The sequence below is a fragment of the Anabrus simplex genome, chromosome 8 (assembly GCF_040414725.1).
Source record: "Anabrus simplex isolate iqAnaSimp1 chromosome 8, ASM4041472v1, whole genome shotgun sequence".
NCBI classification, from domain to species: Eukaryota; Metazoa; Arthropoda; class Insecta; order Orthoptera; family Tettigoniidae; genus Anabrus; species Anabrus simplex.
In genome coordinates this window covers 122,283,373-122,299,415 of record NC_090272.1, presented here as the reverse complement: position 1 = coordinate 122,299,415, position 16,043 = coordinate 122,283,373, and the positions used below count along the sequence as shown (strand labels likewise).

General features: G+C 40.5%; 2 protein-coding genes across 2 annotated transcripts in view; one reads left to right on the top strand and one right to left on the bottom strand.

Annotated features, from left to right (window-relative positions):
• The window catches only part of LOC136878875 (protein SERAC1), a 315,365-nt gene extending 312,190 nt beyond the window's left edge, over positions 1-3,175 (bottom strand). Inside the window, exon 1 of the mRNA XM_067152437.2 lies at positions 2,873-3,175. Coding sequence (XP_067008538.2) covers positions 2,873-2,901 — 29 coding nt within the window. The 5' untranslated portion in view covers positions 2,902-3,175. The remainder of the gene's footprint in view (positions 1-2,872) is intronic.
• The window catches only part of LOC136878876 (uncharacterized), a 187,992-nt gene that overhangs the window by 69,286 nt on the left and 102,663 nt on the right, over positions 1-16,043 (top strand). The window lies entirely within an intron of this gene.

The following is a 16,043-nucleotide window of genomic DNA, read 5'->3' as shown; positions in this document are numbered from 1 at the left end:
CCAACCGTAGAATAAGGAGGAGGTTCCATAATGGTATGGGGGTGTATGTCGGCGGCTGGGGTAGCAACTGCCATATAATACCTGAACGGATGGATAAGATGGTGTATTTGAATATATTAAAGCAACACTTAACACCCAGCGTAGCAAAATTAGGTCTTGGTAGTAGGTACTTCTTCCAGCAAGATAATGACCCTAAGCACACTGCTCGGGTTGTTAGGGAATGGCTACTCTGCAATACATCTCATGTATTTATGGACGGAATTAAAGTGTCAACTGAGCAAGCAGCGTATTCCCTATAAAGAAGCTCTGAAGCAATATTTCATAGAAGAATGGCACAAAACAGGCCCGGAAGTGACAGAAAAACTGGTGATATCCATGCCGAAACGTGTTCAAGCCGTGATTGATTCCAAAGGACGTTCGACGCGCTACTGATACTTAGGAAATGACTGAACATTCCTTGAGTTCTTATTGTGGACGAATACTTTTGCAACGTGACTTTCCTGCAAGCAGTTGGAATTGTTTTTTATTTGTTCCAAATGCCAGTGCTTAGGGTGCTATAAATTATGTCCTCAGCTGTTCAGATGGCAAATAAAACATACTATTACTTGTTTACAATTAATTTCTTTATTGTATTGGTGCTGTTGGATATTGTCCTCACATGACGAGCGCGGACGAATATTTTTGCGAGCGGCTGTATGTTTGGTCCAGCAAGGAAGGAAACGGCAAACTCCCCCGCTCCTCACCATGCTTTGTGCAACTGATTACGGCACCGTCATCTGTTTTCTTTGGTCTTTTTGATCTTTCTTAATTTATAACCTTTGGGGATGCTATTTGAGGATCCAACCAGCCTCCGGGCTCAAGACTTTGCAGACAATGCCGTTTGAATATAATTCTGATAGTTTAACAAACAACTTTAGGAGCCGATGACCTAGCTATTAGGCCTCCTTAAACAACAATCATCATCTTCATCAACAACAACAAACAAGTTTAAACATTGTTTTCTCTGTTTTGTTTGTGAAATTGTACTTGACATTTTTCTGCACTTCTGTTTAAAAGAAGAGAACGTAGATTAGAGCATAAATTAGTATTTTATGGTAACAGACAGTACTATCCCCTCCTACCCCATTAGATTAGGGTCCCATAAACTACAATTTCGCTCTTTTATCGAGGAGACGTGCACATTAAATTTTTAAAACTCAATCTCGTCTTTTATTGCCGATAAAATACACAAATACTCTTATATACTGCACTTCGTCACCTTATATTTGTTATGATTCTGACGAATCAATTGTCCACCTCAACGGCCGTCATCATCGCATAGAACCATCTCGCTCACGTCCACAACCTTCATCTCATCCCTCCACACCTCGAAGTAGTCCCCGGCCGGCCCCACCCCCCCAAACCACCTCATCCATCATTTCATCCTTATCTCTTCCCGCCCCCACCTCCTTCTTTTGATATCCTTCGCCTTTTTCTAACTTCACTTGTTAGCTTCTCCTCCTTTTATAACACCCTTGCCCTTCATTTATTTCCCTCTCACCTTGTATCACCCCTTTCCTCTTTGCATCATTGTTCATAGCTCATTTTGACATAATCACAACTGTATTCTAATTCCAATAAAGAATAAATACTTAGGCATAGGCACGATTCCCCTCCCATCTCCTATATATTCACATCCTTTATCCACCTCCTTCTTCCGTCACATCTCCCCAACCTGCCCGCATCTCTTGGCCAGAGAGAGGGCGACACCCTCTAGGTGGCCCGCCCCACCCCTTCAGGGTGGGGAATGAAAGCATTTGATAGATAACATGAATTGTTAAATATTTTCCTTAAATTTCCAGTAGTAAAATTATTCCCTATTCGACCCTCAGGAAGATAAAAGTGTAGGCCTAAGCCTCAAGAGCGCCCATGCCCGGGGGGAAGCGGGGGCCGCGGCCCCCTTAGCTCTCAGGGAAAGGAAAAAAAAAATCCAATGTAGTCAGGTGTTTTTCTTTCAAGAAAATGATATATAAGTCGGTATTACGTAGAAGTGGTAGTACCGCCCCCCACCAACAGGCAGGGGATACCGTGAGTGTAATTCTACCGCCGAATACAAGTCGCCATTCATCTTCCAAAATATTAAAAATACTTCTTACCTCCAGGTCTAAATCTCCCCCTCCCCCCACTTCAAACTGTCGTATGGGCGCCCATGCTAAGCCTGATATTTCGTTCGACTCATTTCGCGTGCGGGATATGTGCGCACATCTGGTAGGTACTATCTACTTCTGAAGTAAGTTACTATCCGCCACACTAGCATGTACTGTAGTTCGTCTTGTAAAGTACGGAGTATTAGGAAAAATTAAAATTACTGGAAGTTCAAATCAAATAGCCTACAGGATTATAAACCTCTTTTCCATTTCCTATGTTTCTGTAAAGAATAGCAATAGATAACATCCAGAGTGTATTTACTTCTAACTTTTTCATGCTGCGATCTTTTTGAATTCTTAACAGAACTTACACTGTGCACAAGAATCGAAATGTGAGAATGACAGCTATAACGACGCACATCTTGCTCGGGAGGTCGGAGTATCCTCTTGATAAGCATACATGAATAACACATCAATTTCGTGTCATTGCGTAATTGTATTCCTCTGACAACAGCAGCACATTTCAGAATAGGTAATTGGTGCTGTTCGTAACGTGTCAACAATTTTAACATAATTTACGAACATTGAATCCTATTTATAATGAAAATTGTTGTTTGGGTACAACTAGACCTAGTACCGTACTAGTTCAAATAGGTCGTTACCAAGTAAGACACATTTCACATGAATTCGAGCTATTAGTGAGACAGTAACATAATGTAAACACCTAAGTAGTAACTATTACTCACTTTTCACCGTCGACTTTCGCTGTTGCCATCCTGCCTCAGGACAACAATGTCATAACACAAGCCTGGAGGTCTGTCCGACAACCAAGTTGCGCCTTTTGTCGTTAAGGCCAGCAATCGAGAGCAAGCAGGCGGGCGATGGTTGTCAATGGTCCGTCAATTGTCAAACGCCACGGTCAACGAGTTATACCCTTTTGCTCTTCTCGCACTCAACCACTGAAGCATTCATTTAACAGATCACGTGCACTTCGGACTAATAAACACTAATAGAACGCGGAGGTTCCTGTACGCGACTGCTTGAAGCCGCTCCCAGACTGCGCTGGTTATTGGCACCGCCACTGCGAGCGCTTCAGGACGAACTTATTTCTGGATGACCTTGGCTGCACAATACATAGTAGTTCATGTCTTAGTCGCATCTACAGCATAGCGCTAGCTGTAACATCCATTTACCAGCGCTCCTTTCGACTGACAGGTAACTACAAACCCCAGAGCGGCAAAGTTTGATTTATATTACTAACTGCACAGCCTTTCCAAAGGCCAGAAATCGTTAATACAGACACAGCAGATTGTTATTTCATTTAGAACATTCTCAGTGGAGGCAACTGAAGAGTGTAAATATCAAGGTATTTAAGTACCAAAATAAATTTAAAAAGCAGGAGAAGGAAAATCCGCTTTAAAATAAATTGCCGACATGTTGATATAGAATCTATTTTAAAATATAGTTGAGAGTATTATAGGCTAAAGATGAACAAGTGTCATATTATATGTTTTAAAATGTATATTTGAATATGAGTTAGTGATTTTATAAGAATCCAAGTACCGAGCAAGTTGACCGTGCGGTTAGGGGCGCGCAGCTGTGAGCTTGCATTCGGGAGATAGTAGGTTCGAACCCCACTGTCGACAGCACTGAATATGCTTTTTCGTGTTATCCCATTTCCCTACCTGGCAAATGGTAGGGCTGTACCTTAATTAAGGCCATGCCCGCTTCCTTCCCACTCCTAGCCCTTTCCTGTCCCATCGTCGCCATAAGACCTAGCTGTGTCGGTGCGTCGTAAAGACAATTTAAAAACAACGAACAAGTACAGTCAGTAAAGACTATATAAGAGATTCAAGTGGCAGAAGTCAGCTATTCTTGAACTGATGAAAAATAGAAGTCAGTCTCTTACAATTTTATTTACATTTGTAGATAACTTGGAGGTAATAATAAATAAATAATAATAATAATCGTATGGCCTCAGCTACCGTTTGCAGACATTTCGATTTGACGCCATCTGGCTGTCTGCTCGTCAATTTCGACGTTCCGGTTTACTCTGTCTGCCATCTAGCGGACCTAGAGTAAACCGGATCTCTCTTGGGCGTCTATGGCTGAGATTTAATTAATTTTGTCGGGTAAATACCAAATGTATCACCAGAGTTCTTTTACATGCCGACATCGTACGACATGGAGTGTCGAATGGACTTTTTTCCGCCCTTCAAAAATCCGACTACCTCTGCCGGGTTTGAACCCGCTATCTTGGGATCCGGAGGCCGACACTCTACCACGGATCCACAGAGGCAGCTAACTTGGAGGTAAGAATATATTACTTTTTTTTTTCAATTTGCTTTACGTTGCACCGACACAAGTAGATCTTATGGTGACGATGGGCTATGAAAGGGCTAGAAGTAGGAAGAAAGCGACCGTGGCCTTAATTAAGGTACGGACCCAGCATTTACCTGGTGCAAAAATGGAAAACCATGGAAATTCATCTTGAGGACTGCCGACGGTGGGGTTCGAACCCACCATCTCTCGAATACAAAGCGATAGCTATGTGACCCAAACCGCGCGGCCACTTGCTCGGTTATTTCATTTTAAGATATCCATGTTGATGCTGTTGTTAATTTTCGGATCATCAGTCCATAGATTGGTTTTATGCAGCTCTCCATGCTACCCTATCAAGTGTTAACCTTTTCATTTCTACATGCATTCTACATTTACTCTAATCAGTTTGTCATATTCATCCCTTAGTCCACCCGCATCGTTCTTACCTACTACACTTCCCTTAACTGAACAAACTAAACAAGACACGGGGGTTTTAAGATGTGACCTATCATTCTGTCTCTTCTTCCGTCAAATTTCATCATATTTCCCCTATCACCAATACGATTCAGTACCTCATCATTCGTGATTCGAACTACCGATGTTACCTTCAGTATTCTTCTCAAACACCACATTTCAAAGGCTTCATTTTTTCATCTGAGCTAAATATTGTGCATGTTTTTCACTTCAATATAATGCCATGCTCCATACTAATATCTTCAGAAACTTCTTTGTAATTTATTTTCTTAAGAAAGGCCTTGCCTTACTTGTGCGAGTCTGGATTTCATGTCCCCTTTACTTCAGTTACGTAACCCATATTGATTTAGTTCCTTTAAGACTTTATTTCTAATCTAATATTTCCTGCATCACCTGATTTCGTTCGACTGCACTCTATTACTTTTGTTTTAGATTCACTTATATTCCATGTACTCCTTCCCTAAAACTGTGCCCATGCCATTCAGTAGCTTCTAGAGATCTTCTGCAGACTCAGATAAAATAACAATATCATTGGAAAATTTCAGGGTTTTTGAGTTCCACTCTTTGGACTGTGATTCTTATTTTCAAATTCCTCTTTGATTTCCTTCACAGTCTCTTCTGCATAAACACTGAAAAGGAGAGGGGTAAACGTGAGCCCTATCTCACTTCTTTCTGCGTTGCTGCTTCTTTTTTCATAGCCCTCGATTCTGATCACTGCAGACTGATTTTTTGTACAGACTGTAGTTAATCCTTCTTTCTCACTATCTGATCCCGAATCCCAAATAGCTTGGTACAATCAACGTTATCGAATACCTTTTCGAGATATATGAATTCCATGTACATGGGATTGTCCTTCTTAATTCGATCCCCTAAGATCAGACGTAAAGTAAAGATTTCTATGTGTCTTCCTATCAGGGGCGGATAAGTGTCAGATAAAAAACCCGAAAAATTTAAAATATACAGAAATTAAAACGTTTAAGAGAGCACCAGTGTCGAGGTTGATCTATATATATATAACATGTTCTGACTGACTGACTGACTGACTGACTGACTGACCGACTGATTGACTGATTCATCATCGCAGAGCTAAAACTACTGGACATGAAGAAATGAAATTTTGGGGATACATTTATATTACAGCGTAGGTGCTCATTAAGATAGTATTTTCGGATATTCCTTCGCTAAGGGGGTGGAAAGGGGGGTTGAATTTTTTAAATGAGTATATCTCTAATTTAGGGACATAAACATTTGTATTTGGTATCTCCTTTAAAAATAAAGAAATACGTAATTTTTTCCGTAAAATTCCCTTAGAGGGGTGGAAAGAAGCGAAAAAGAGGTTTGATTCCTTTTATGGGGAAACTCATATCTCAAAAACTTAAGATGTTACAGACATGAACATTAGTGTTTGGGATCTCCTTTAAAATTAAAGAAACATGTATTTTTTGGAAAATTCAGTGAAAGGGGGGGTGATAGGAAGTGAAAATGGGGATGAATTTTTCAAATGAGTTTAACTCAAAAACTGAAGATGTTACAGACATGAATATTGGTATTTGGGGTCTCCCTTAAAATTAAAGTAACACGTATGTTTTTGTTTTTGGAAAATCCACTTAAGGGGGGGGGTTGAGAAATGAAAACGTGACTTTTAAAATGAGTTGAAAATTGGTATTTGGAATTTACTTTGAAAATAAAGAAAGTCGTAGTATTTTTTTCGGAAAATCCACTTAAGGAGGTGAAAAGAAGTGAAAAAGTGGTGAATTTTAAAAATGAGAATACTTATTATTCCGAGACCGCTCGCCGGAAAAAGTTCAAATTTCACTCATTTATGTACTAGATGTTGAATGGGACAAGTCTACAAAATTTTTCAGTCCTTAAGGATTAATGCCCGGTGGTGGTGGTGATTGTTGTTTTAAGAGGAAGTACAACTAGGCAACCATCGAAACAAAAGCATTAATTTCTCTGAAACCGTTTGACATATGACGTTGAAATTTCACATGATGGTTCCGCCTAAATGTCTCAGATTTTAAATGAAATTATTCTTAATATAACACAACCCTAGGGGGTTTAGACCGGGGGGGGGGGGGAGGAGGTAGGCGAGGCCTGATGAAAAACCGCTTGATACACAAGGATACAATTTCACATGATGCTTACTCCTCATTGAGATTTTAAACAAGAAGTGGCCTTAAATCAATACACCCCTAACGGTTTCAGTTGGGGGGTAATATCTGATGACAAAAATATTTATGTCTCTTAAACCGTTAGACATCCGAGGTTGAACTTCCACATCATGGTTACTCCTATACGTCTTAGATTTTAAACAAAAACTGGTCTTAAAAAAATAATACACACCTTAGTAGTTTTTACTGCGGAGTTTGAAAAAAAAACTCAGGGAGTTAAATGGGGGTTAATGTACTTGAAAAGTTATTCTAACCTCCAAACCGTTTAACGTACGAAGATAAAATGTGCAATGGCCAATTATATTTTAAATCCCCAGAATGAGACAGGAAATATTTTTAAACATTCCATCCCCAAGGGGTAAACGAAATCGCTCATTACTCCAATCGTTTGACGTACAAAGTTGTAATTTTACAAGAAGGTTGCTTTTTTATGTCCTAAGTGTCAATTATCATATATTTCAAACTGTTTCTCCCATAAGTGGTTAAGATGGGGGCGGACTCTAAAATGTCTCAATATTCATTCTTCCGAAACTGTTTCACGTTTGGACTTTAAATTTTACATGGAGGTTTGCCTTCTTTGTCCTGGATGTTATCTAAGAAATATTGTAAAACATTTTACACCTCTAATACTGTTCGACGGATAAATCGAAATTTCACAGGTTGGTCGTTTCTGCGTCCTAGATGTTCAATAACATAGGATTTTAAAACATTCCAATTCTATGGGATTAACATTAGTTTTACATCCGAAAATAAATAATCATTCCTCCAAAACCGTTTGACGTACAAACTGAGGGTGTATTTTATGGACTCTGTCGACAGTGAACTTTCCAAAATGTTAAACATTTGGCTGATTGCAGAAACGATGACTAGTTTTAAGCCTTAGACAACGTCTACCTAAACAACGTCTAAATCGAGCACGATCTTCCATTGCACAAACAATTTTCAGTCGTTGTTTAACTAGACATCGTTTAAAGTTTCAATATTGGTTTGAAAATGGAGATAGAAGTAACTTTCATGCAACTCTTTGCTTATCGCAAACAATGAAATTCGTCGGTGCGCGCGCCGAACGCCAGTCAGCTATTCGTCTTCCTATACATTACTCAAATATGGCCAAGCATGAGCATGACTTGTCCACAGATAAGAATATCGCTTTCGGTGGAAATTAAATCTCATAATATTATCGACACGAAAGCGACACGCCACCGTACGGGGAAGTGTAGCTTCGATTGTAGCGTTGTTACGGTGAGTGTTAGCTACTCGTAAATAGCTTCAATCAATCAATCAATCAATCAATCAATCAATCAATCAATCAATCAATCAATCAATCAATCAATCAATCAATCAATCAATCAATCAATCAATCAATCAATCAATCAATCAATCAATCAATCAATCAATCAATCAATCAATCAATCAATCAATCAATCAATCAATCAATCAATCAATCAATCAATCAATCAATCAATCAATCAATCAATCAATCAATCAATCAATCAATCAATCAATCAATCAATACTGATCTGCATTTAGGGCAGTCGCCCAGGTGGCAGATTCCCTATCTGTTGCTTTCCTAGCTTTTCCCTAAATGATTTCAAAGAAATTGGAAATTTATTGAACATCTCCCTTGGTAAGTTATTCCAATCCCTAACTCCCCTTCCTATAAATGAATATTTGCCCCAGTTTGTCCTCTTGAATTCCAACTTTATCCTCATATTGTGATCTTTCCTACTTTTATAAACGCCATTCAAACTTATTCGACGAAGGAAAGATGAAACAATTGTAATGTGTAACCGAATGTGTTGTACGGGCCATATGGATGTACCTTGCATTCTGGAGATCGTAGGTTTGAAACGCATCATCGGCAGCCGTGAAGATTGTTTTTCGTAGTTTCCCTATTTTCACACTAGGCAAATACTAGAGCTGTTATTATGGCCACGTCTCTTCTTCCCCAGTCTTCCTCTTAAAACTAATCACCACCATCATCACCACTTGCCTTTTCCTATCTCATAGCTGCCGAAAACTTACCTGAATTAGAGCGACGATTATATATACAAAAACTACATATAACCTACTTTTTAGTTTTCACTATTATGTGTGCTTACTTGGCAGTAAATATAAGTGATTCCCTCCCGGTTGCTGTATGTGACAGCTGACAGCCCTCTGACGATTGGGACAAGTAATTCTGACATGTATGTAGTCGAAGTGACCTATAATTCCATGGAAATTACCCCATGCATAATAAAGTATATCGGTAGCCAGGAATTGTATTCAAGATTCAGTCTCAAGAAACAAGTCTCTTGAAAAGCGAAATCTTATTTTAAGCTCTATCTCCCCGTACATGTCAAATGAATTGCTGCGATTTCGCAGCGGAAGACCCACAGAGAGGCCGTCGGACTAACCTTTCTTCCCGGAATCGTCTCAACATAATACAAATTACATGTTTCATGGTACATAACCTCTGATTGTGATTCACTTCTCTTATTTGAGGTTAAACAGTGTTCTCGGCAGTGTTTAAACGTGGCCAGTTGAACATCGGTTTTAGACGGTGTCTAAGTGATAAATAACGTTTCTGCATTGCGGCAGCCATACTTAGGCATTGTTTAACCGTAGACATCGTCTAAATACCGTTTCTGCAATCGGCCCTTAATTATTACTTTCAATATAAAACCGTAGGAAGCACGGGTATTTTGCTAGTATAATAATAAAGAAGTAATTACTGTGATTTGTAATGAAGGTATTGTTGGGAGATCGGAAGAATGCACGTGCCAGGTGAGGCACGGGTCGAAGGGGTTTTCACCAGCAATGCCAGTGACGCAGTGGTTACCATAGCAACTCCGCTACTACCCAGGCGACTTGATGTTACCTTCTACTGGAAGCTCTTTGCTCTTGTCAGTTGTAATCCAGCAAACTGCAAAGTGTGAGTCAATGTTTTCGTGTAGCAGATAAGAGCCGATCTGTATGGGCAGAACAGGAAGTTCGTGCTTGCAGGGTACATTGCTCATTCTTGCATTCTTCTCATCTCTACACAGTAACATTTACATAGCAACAGGGCACAAATTGCGGTGTTACAAAATGAAATGAGAATTGGTAGTCCTGTCGCCGGTTCAGCATAAATGACAAGAGATACCCTCTTCTATTAACAGCACCGGCAACTTGACCTCGAGGAGGAGGAGTGGGAGAAGGAGGAGAGAGAGTAAATTATCAAAGCCCCACACCCTACTGACAAAGTGCGGTGAATGACGGGAGAAATATCACCCCAGCCTAAGAAACGTAGCGAGGTAGCATCATAAATAAATAGCCGTTCATAATTCTGCATCCGGCGTTTGGAAGAAAATAAACTGAAGTGTATGTCTGTTTGGTTTTGAGTTCATGTGAAATCATTAGCCGTTATTTTATTACCATTGACACGTACCAGCTCATAAAATGGTAAGTATAAGCGAATATTGTTAAAGTGGGGAATGGTAAGTATAAAGTACAAATTACCTATATTAATACGGCAACGACATTATTTTCTAAGCCGGTAGTTAGTGGGACGTAAAACCATTATTATTATTATTATTATTATTATTATTATTATTATTATTATTATTATTATTATTAAAGTCACCGGGTGAGTTGGCCGTGTCGTTAGGAGCGCGCAGCTGTGAGCTTGCATCCGGGAGATAGTGGGTTCGAACCCCACTGTCGGCAGCCCTGAAGATGGTTCTCCGTGGTTTCCCATTTTCACACCAGGCCACGGCCTCTTCCTTCCCATTCCTAGGCCTTTCCTGTCCCATCGTCGCCATAAGACCAATCTGTGTCGGTGCGACGTAAAGCAACTAACAGACTATTCATTTCAAAGCTGTTGTTGTTTCCTGCTCTTTATTGGTATTTTTACGTTCGCCGTGGATTTTGCATAAACATAAATGAATTAAAAGTTTTCTTGAATCGTTTTTCCCTGTTACCTATCTGTTGGAGGTGGTTACAAACATATGACCGACGATAGCGTGCTACTTTTTATGTCGGGGCTGCCAAATCGGTTTGAAGCTTGACGGGGCTTCAAGCCACTACGCTAACCAATAAATCACAAGGCGGCCAATTAGTACCTAATCAGTGTCAATTTACTTTTATGGTTACGAATAGACTTTTTTTTAGACAATATCTGTTGCGAGGCCATCTTAATCTCCGAACAAATTTTCACAACGTCGCTCCTCACATAACACAATGGTCTACGTACAGGGGCCACCACGACGCCCCCTAGCTCACAGCATCTCCCTCCTCGTCCTTCCATTGCGAAAGCCCTACGGCAGGGGTGGTGAACCTATGGCACGCGGGTCACTAGATGACACGTGAACACGACTTCTATGACACGCCAGACAACATACTGACACATTTTAATGGTTTTTTTTTTTTTTTTTTTTGCTAGTTGCTTTCCGTCGCACCGACACAGATATGTCTTATGGCGACGATGAGACAGAAAGGGCTAGGAGTGGGAAAGAAGCGGCCGTGGCCTTAATTAAGGTACAGCCCCGGCATTTGCCTGGAGTGAAAATGGGAAACCACGGAAAACCATTTTCAGGGCTGCCGACAGTGGGGTTCGAACCTACTATCTCCCGAATACTGGATACTGGCCGCACTTAAGCGACTGCAGCTATCGAGCTCGGTTTTAATGTTTTTAACCCGTAATAAACAATTCGAATATCTAGAAACTAACATTACGCTTTAACAAAGAAGTATGTCTCAATTAATTCTATGGCCATATTTTTTATACAAATTTTAATAGGTTAAAGCAAATATAGTATACCTTATTCTTAAAAGTTATATTTTTAAAATGTAGTTTTCAGGAAATTTGCAAAATAAAATCATAAAACATTCAGTGGAATTGATTTATATGTAATGCAATCTACCGTAATACCTAAATGAAGTCACATGATGGATTTCATGATGATTTATAGGAAAATAACCGATGGCACGTTAGACAGTTAAAGTAATAAACAAGGCCTTAATTGACACGCTAGTTGGTAAAGATTTGCCTACTCTGCCCTACGGTATTTCCTGTTTCGAGCGAGTGATAACTTACGCCTAGTGTGCTGGGTTCTTACCAAAGTGACTACAGATCGCAATGCATGCGAGATTGTTTTTGTACTTCCTGTTAAAACAATAATCACCACCATCACCACCGCTACGTGTTTAACGTCGCACTAACAACTGCAGTTTTCATCGATGATGGGTAAGGAGAGGGCCAGTACTGGGAAGGTAGTAATCTCAATTAAGGTACATGGTATGAAAATGGAAAACCACGGAAAGTCATTTTTAGAGGTGCCGATGGTGAGGCTCAAACTCACATTTTCCCGAAAGCAAGAGTATATGCTATTTTCGAAACCAACATTCACATCTCTTTCGTTCGGGTTCCAGTAAAACTATTGGCCCCACGACCTGTGCTCACAGGATTTAGACTAGCGTAAAAGTGCAAGCTCACTTGCTTTTATTGTTTGTTTCCGTTATATAACGTCGCCTCTGTGGTGTAATGGTTAGCGTGATTAGCTGCCACCCCCGGAGGTCCGGGTTCGATTCCCGGCTCTGCCACGAAATTTGAAAAGTGGTACGAGGGCTGGAACGGGGTCCACTCAGCCTCGGAAGGTCAACTGAGTAGAGGTGGGTTCGATTCTCACCTCAGCCATCCTGGAAGTGGTTTTCCGTGGTTTCCCACTTCTGCTCCAGGCAAATGCCGGGATGGTACCTCACTTAAGGCCACGGCCGCTTCCTTCCCTCTTCCTTGCCTGTCCCATCCAATCTCCCCATCCCTCTACAAGGCCCCTGTTCAGCATAGCAGGTGAGGTCGCCTGGGCGAGGTACTGGTCATTCTCCCCAGTTGTATTCCCCGACCCAAAGTCTGAATCTCCAGGACACTGCCCTTGAGGCGGTAGAGGTGGGATCCCTCGCTGAGTCCGAGGGAAAAGCCAACCCTGGAGGGTAAACAGATTAAGATAAGAAGATAAGATACAGTATAGGCCTATAACATTTATTTCCTATTCCTGAATGCTCGAGGCACTAAATGACCCATAGAGATCAAGATTTAGTATACATTAAAATTCAAATATGATGAATGTTTTTCTGGAAAAAAATGTTTAAACACTTTGAAAGAATCCGAAACATTTTCGTAAGTTTTCATATTCAAATATTCTCATTAACCTTCGAATATGCTAATATTTTATTGTTTTACAGGTTAAAAATTTTAAGATTGATTAACAGTAGCAATTCCGCTTAGTAGTACTAAAGAAGATCAAAACTGCTCTAGTTTTTATCGCCTGTATTAATTAACTTAATTATGAGGTGTGATTTGATTTTGCAAATTTTACTACACGATGGTGTGCTCATCGTGTCTAAAACGGTTAGGTATAGGCCTTTGACGTTGGTGTTGCCTTCATACCTGATGACTGCTTGTAAAATTTGTGCTGGATAAAGCTTTCACCGGGATCTCCGGTTTTTATCCTCGTGATGCTCCATTTATTCCTTTATCATACCCTCGGAGGTGCGTAATAGGCCTCCCCAGATGGCTCGTTCCTCTTCCTTCCTCGATGTTATTTGCGACTTCGTCAACCTGACCCTGTACTTCACTAGATTAGTGGTACAATGTCTGCCACTGGATCCTAAGATCGCGGCTTCAAAACTGGCAGAGGTAGTCGATTTCTGAAGGCTACAAAAGGGAATACTCGACACTCCATGTCGCCATGTTAAAGATATCTGGAGGGATATTTGGTGTCTACCTGACAAAATTGTTTAAAAACTCAGCCATGGGCCAGAATTTCGGTTCACTGTTGCGATCTGGAAGAGTACAACAGAATGTCGACATTATTATTAAATTAAGAGGCATTCGAAAGAGCATTACGGTAAATAAAGTACACAGTACATAAAACTGAGCCATACAATGTAATTGTTCTTGCTGTTGTTGTTGGAGTCGTCAGTCCATAGACTGGTTTGATGCAACCCTCCACGCACCCTATCCTGTGCTAACCTTTTCATTTCCACGTAACTGCTGCATCCTACATCTGCTCTAATCTACTAGTACTTGTCATGTGCATACCTTGGTCTACCCCTAACGTTCTTACCGCCAACACTTCCCTCAAAAACCAACTGCACAGGTCCTGGATGTCTTAAGGTGTGTATCTCTTCTCCTGGTCAAATTTAGCCAAATCGATCTCCTCTCACCAATTCGACTCAGTATCTCTTCATTAGTGATTTGATCTCTCCATCTCACCTTCAGCATTCTTTTGTAACACCACATTTCAAAAGCTTCTTCACTCTTTCTTTCTGAGCTAGTTATCGTCCATGTTTTACTTTCATACAATGCCACGCTCCAGACGAAAGTCTTCAAAAATTTATTTCTAATTCCTGTATCAATGTTAGAAGTGAGCAAACTTCTTTTCTTAAGAAATGCTTTCTTTGCTTGTGCTAGTCTGCATTTTATGTCCTCCTTACTTCTGCCATCGTTAGTTATTTTACAACCCAAGTAACAATATTCGACTACTTCCTTTAAGACTTCATTTCCTAATCTAATATTTCCTGCATCACCTGAATTTGTTCGACTGCACTCCATTACTTTTGTTTTGTACTTATTTATTTCCTCCTTGTAATCCTTACTCAAGGCTCTGTCCATACCATTCAGCAATTTCTCCAACCTTCTGCAGTCTCAAATAAAATAACAATATCATTAGCAAATCTCAGAGTTTTGATTTTCTCTCTTTGGATAGTGATTCCCTTCCCAAATTTCTCTTTGATTTCCTTTACTGCCTGTTCTATACAAACACTGAAAGTGTTTTCTGGATTGCTGCTTCTTTTTCATGCCCTCGATACTTTTCACTGCAGACTGATTTTTATACAGATTGTAGATAATTCTTCGTTCTCGGTATCTGATCCGGATCATATTCAGAATCTCAAATAGCTTGGTCCAATCAACATTATCAAATGCCTTTTCAAGATCTTCCAGCGCCATGTATGTGGGCTTGTCCTTCTTGATTCGATCCTCTAAGATCAGGCGTAAAGTCAGGATTGCTTCACGTTCTTCTGAAGCCAAATTGATCTTCTCCCTACTCAGTTTCAACTTGTCTTTCCATTCTTCTGTAAATCATACGTGTTAACATTTTGCAGGCGTGAGACACTAAACTAACGGTGCGGTAGATTTCACACTTGTCACACTGGCTTTCTTGGGACTATACTAAACTTAACTAAAGTTGGTGTCTGACAGGTAAGGTTGGAGGGAGGAGCACTGCACGTGCCAGTTCACGATGTTGCCACATTTCAGCATTCTTTTCTACATGCTCTTACCCCTCGCGTCCGGCTCACTTGTTCCCTCCTTCATTCTGACCGCTGTGATCTGTTGTAGACTACCTGGCCAGGCGGTGTCGTCCCATTTGCGATCACTCTTATGCAAACAATCAGGTTATCAGTAACAGTGACAGGTTTGGCAACACCCAGCAAGACGAGCTGCCCTAAAGTTTTATCTCCATGGCAACCGCAGTCGCCCCACCCTCGTTTCCATGGCAACCACACAGCCACTCCCTTTATCCCGCCTCGGCAGGCAGTAAACGGACCTCCCTCTAAGAAATGTCACACGCCAACTCTTATTATTAGCAGTATAGGTATAACAACATTCTGCTAAAAATCGGATGGCACTTCTCCTGTCTCATACACAGCCGAACCTCGATATCTCGAACCTTCATTACTCGAATTTCCAGTACCTCGAAGTCTTTACATGTATTTATTTCTCTACTACTCGAAATTCGATTACACGAATTTCCCCATTTCTCGAACCAAGCGTTTCCTCCGTAGGAGTTAAACGTATTCAGTAACTCGAAGTTTGTATACAACATTAACTGTGAAATACGTCATTTAAAGTTTGTGTTTTATTATTCCTTAACGTACTACAGTACATTTTATCTGCCCAGCTGTGGTGCGTTGACCATAGGCA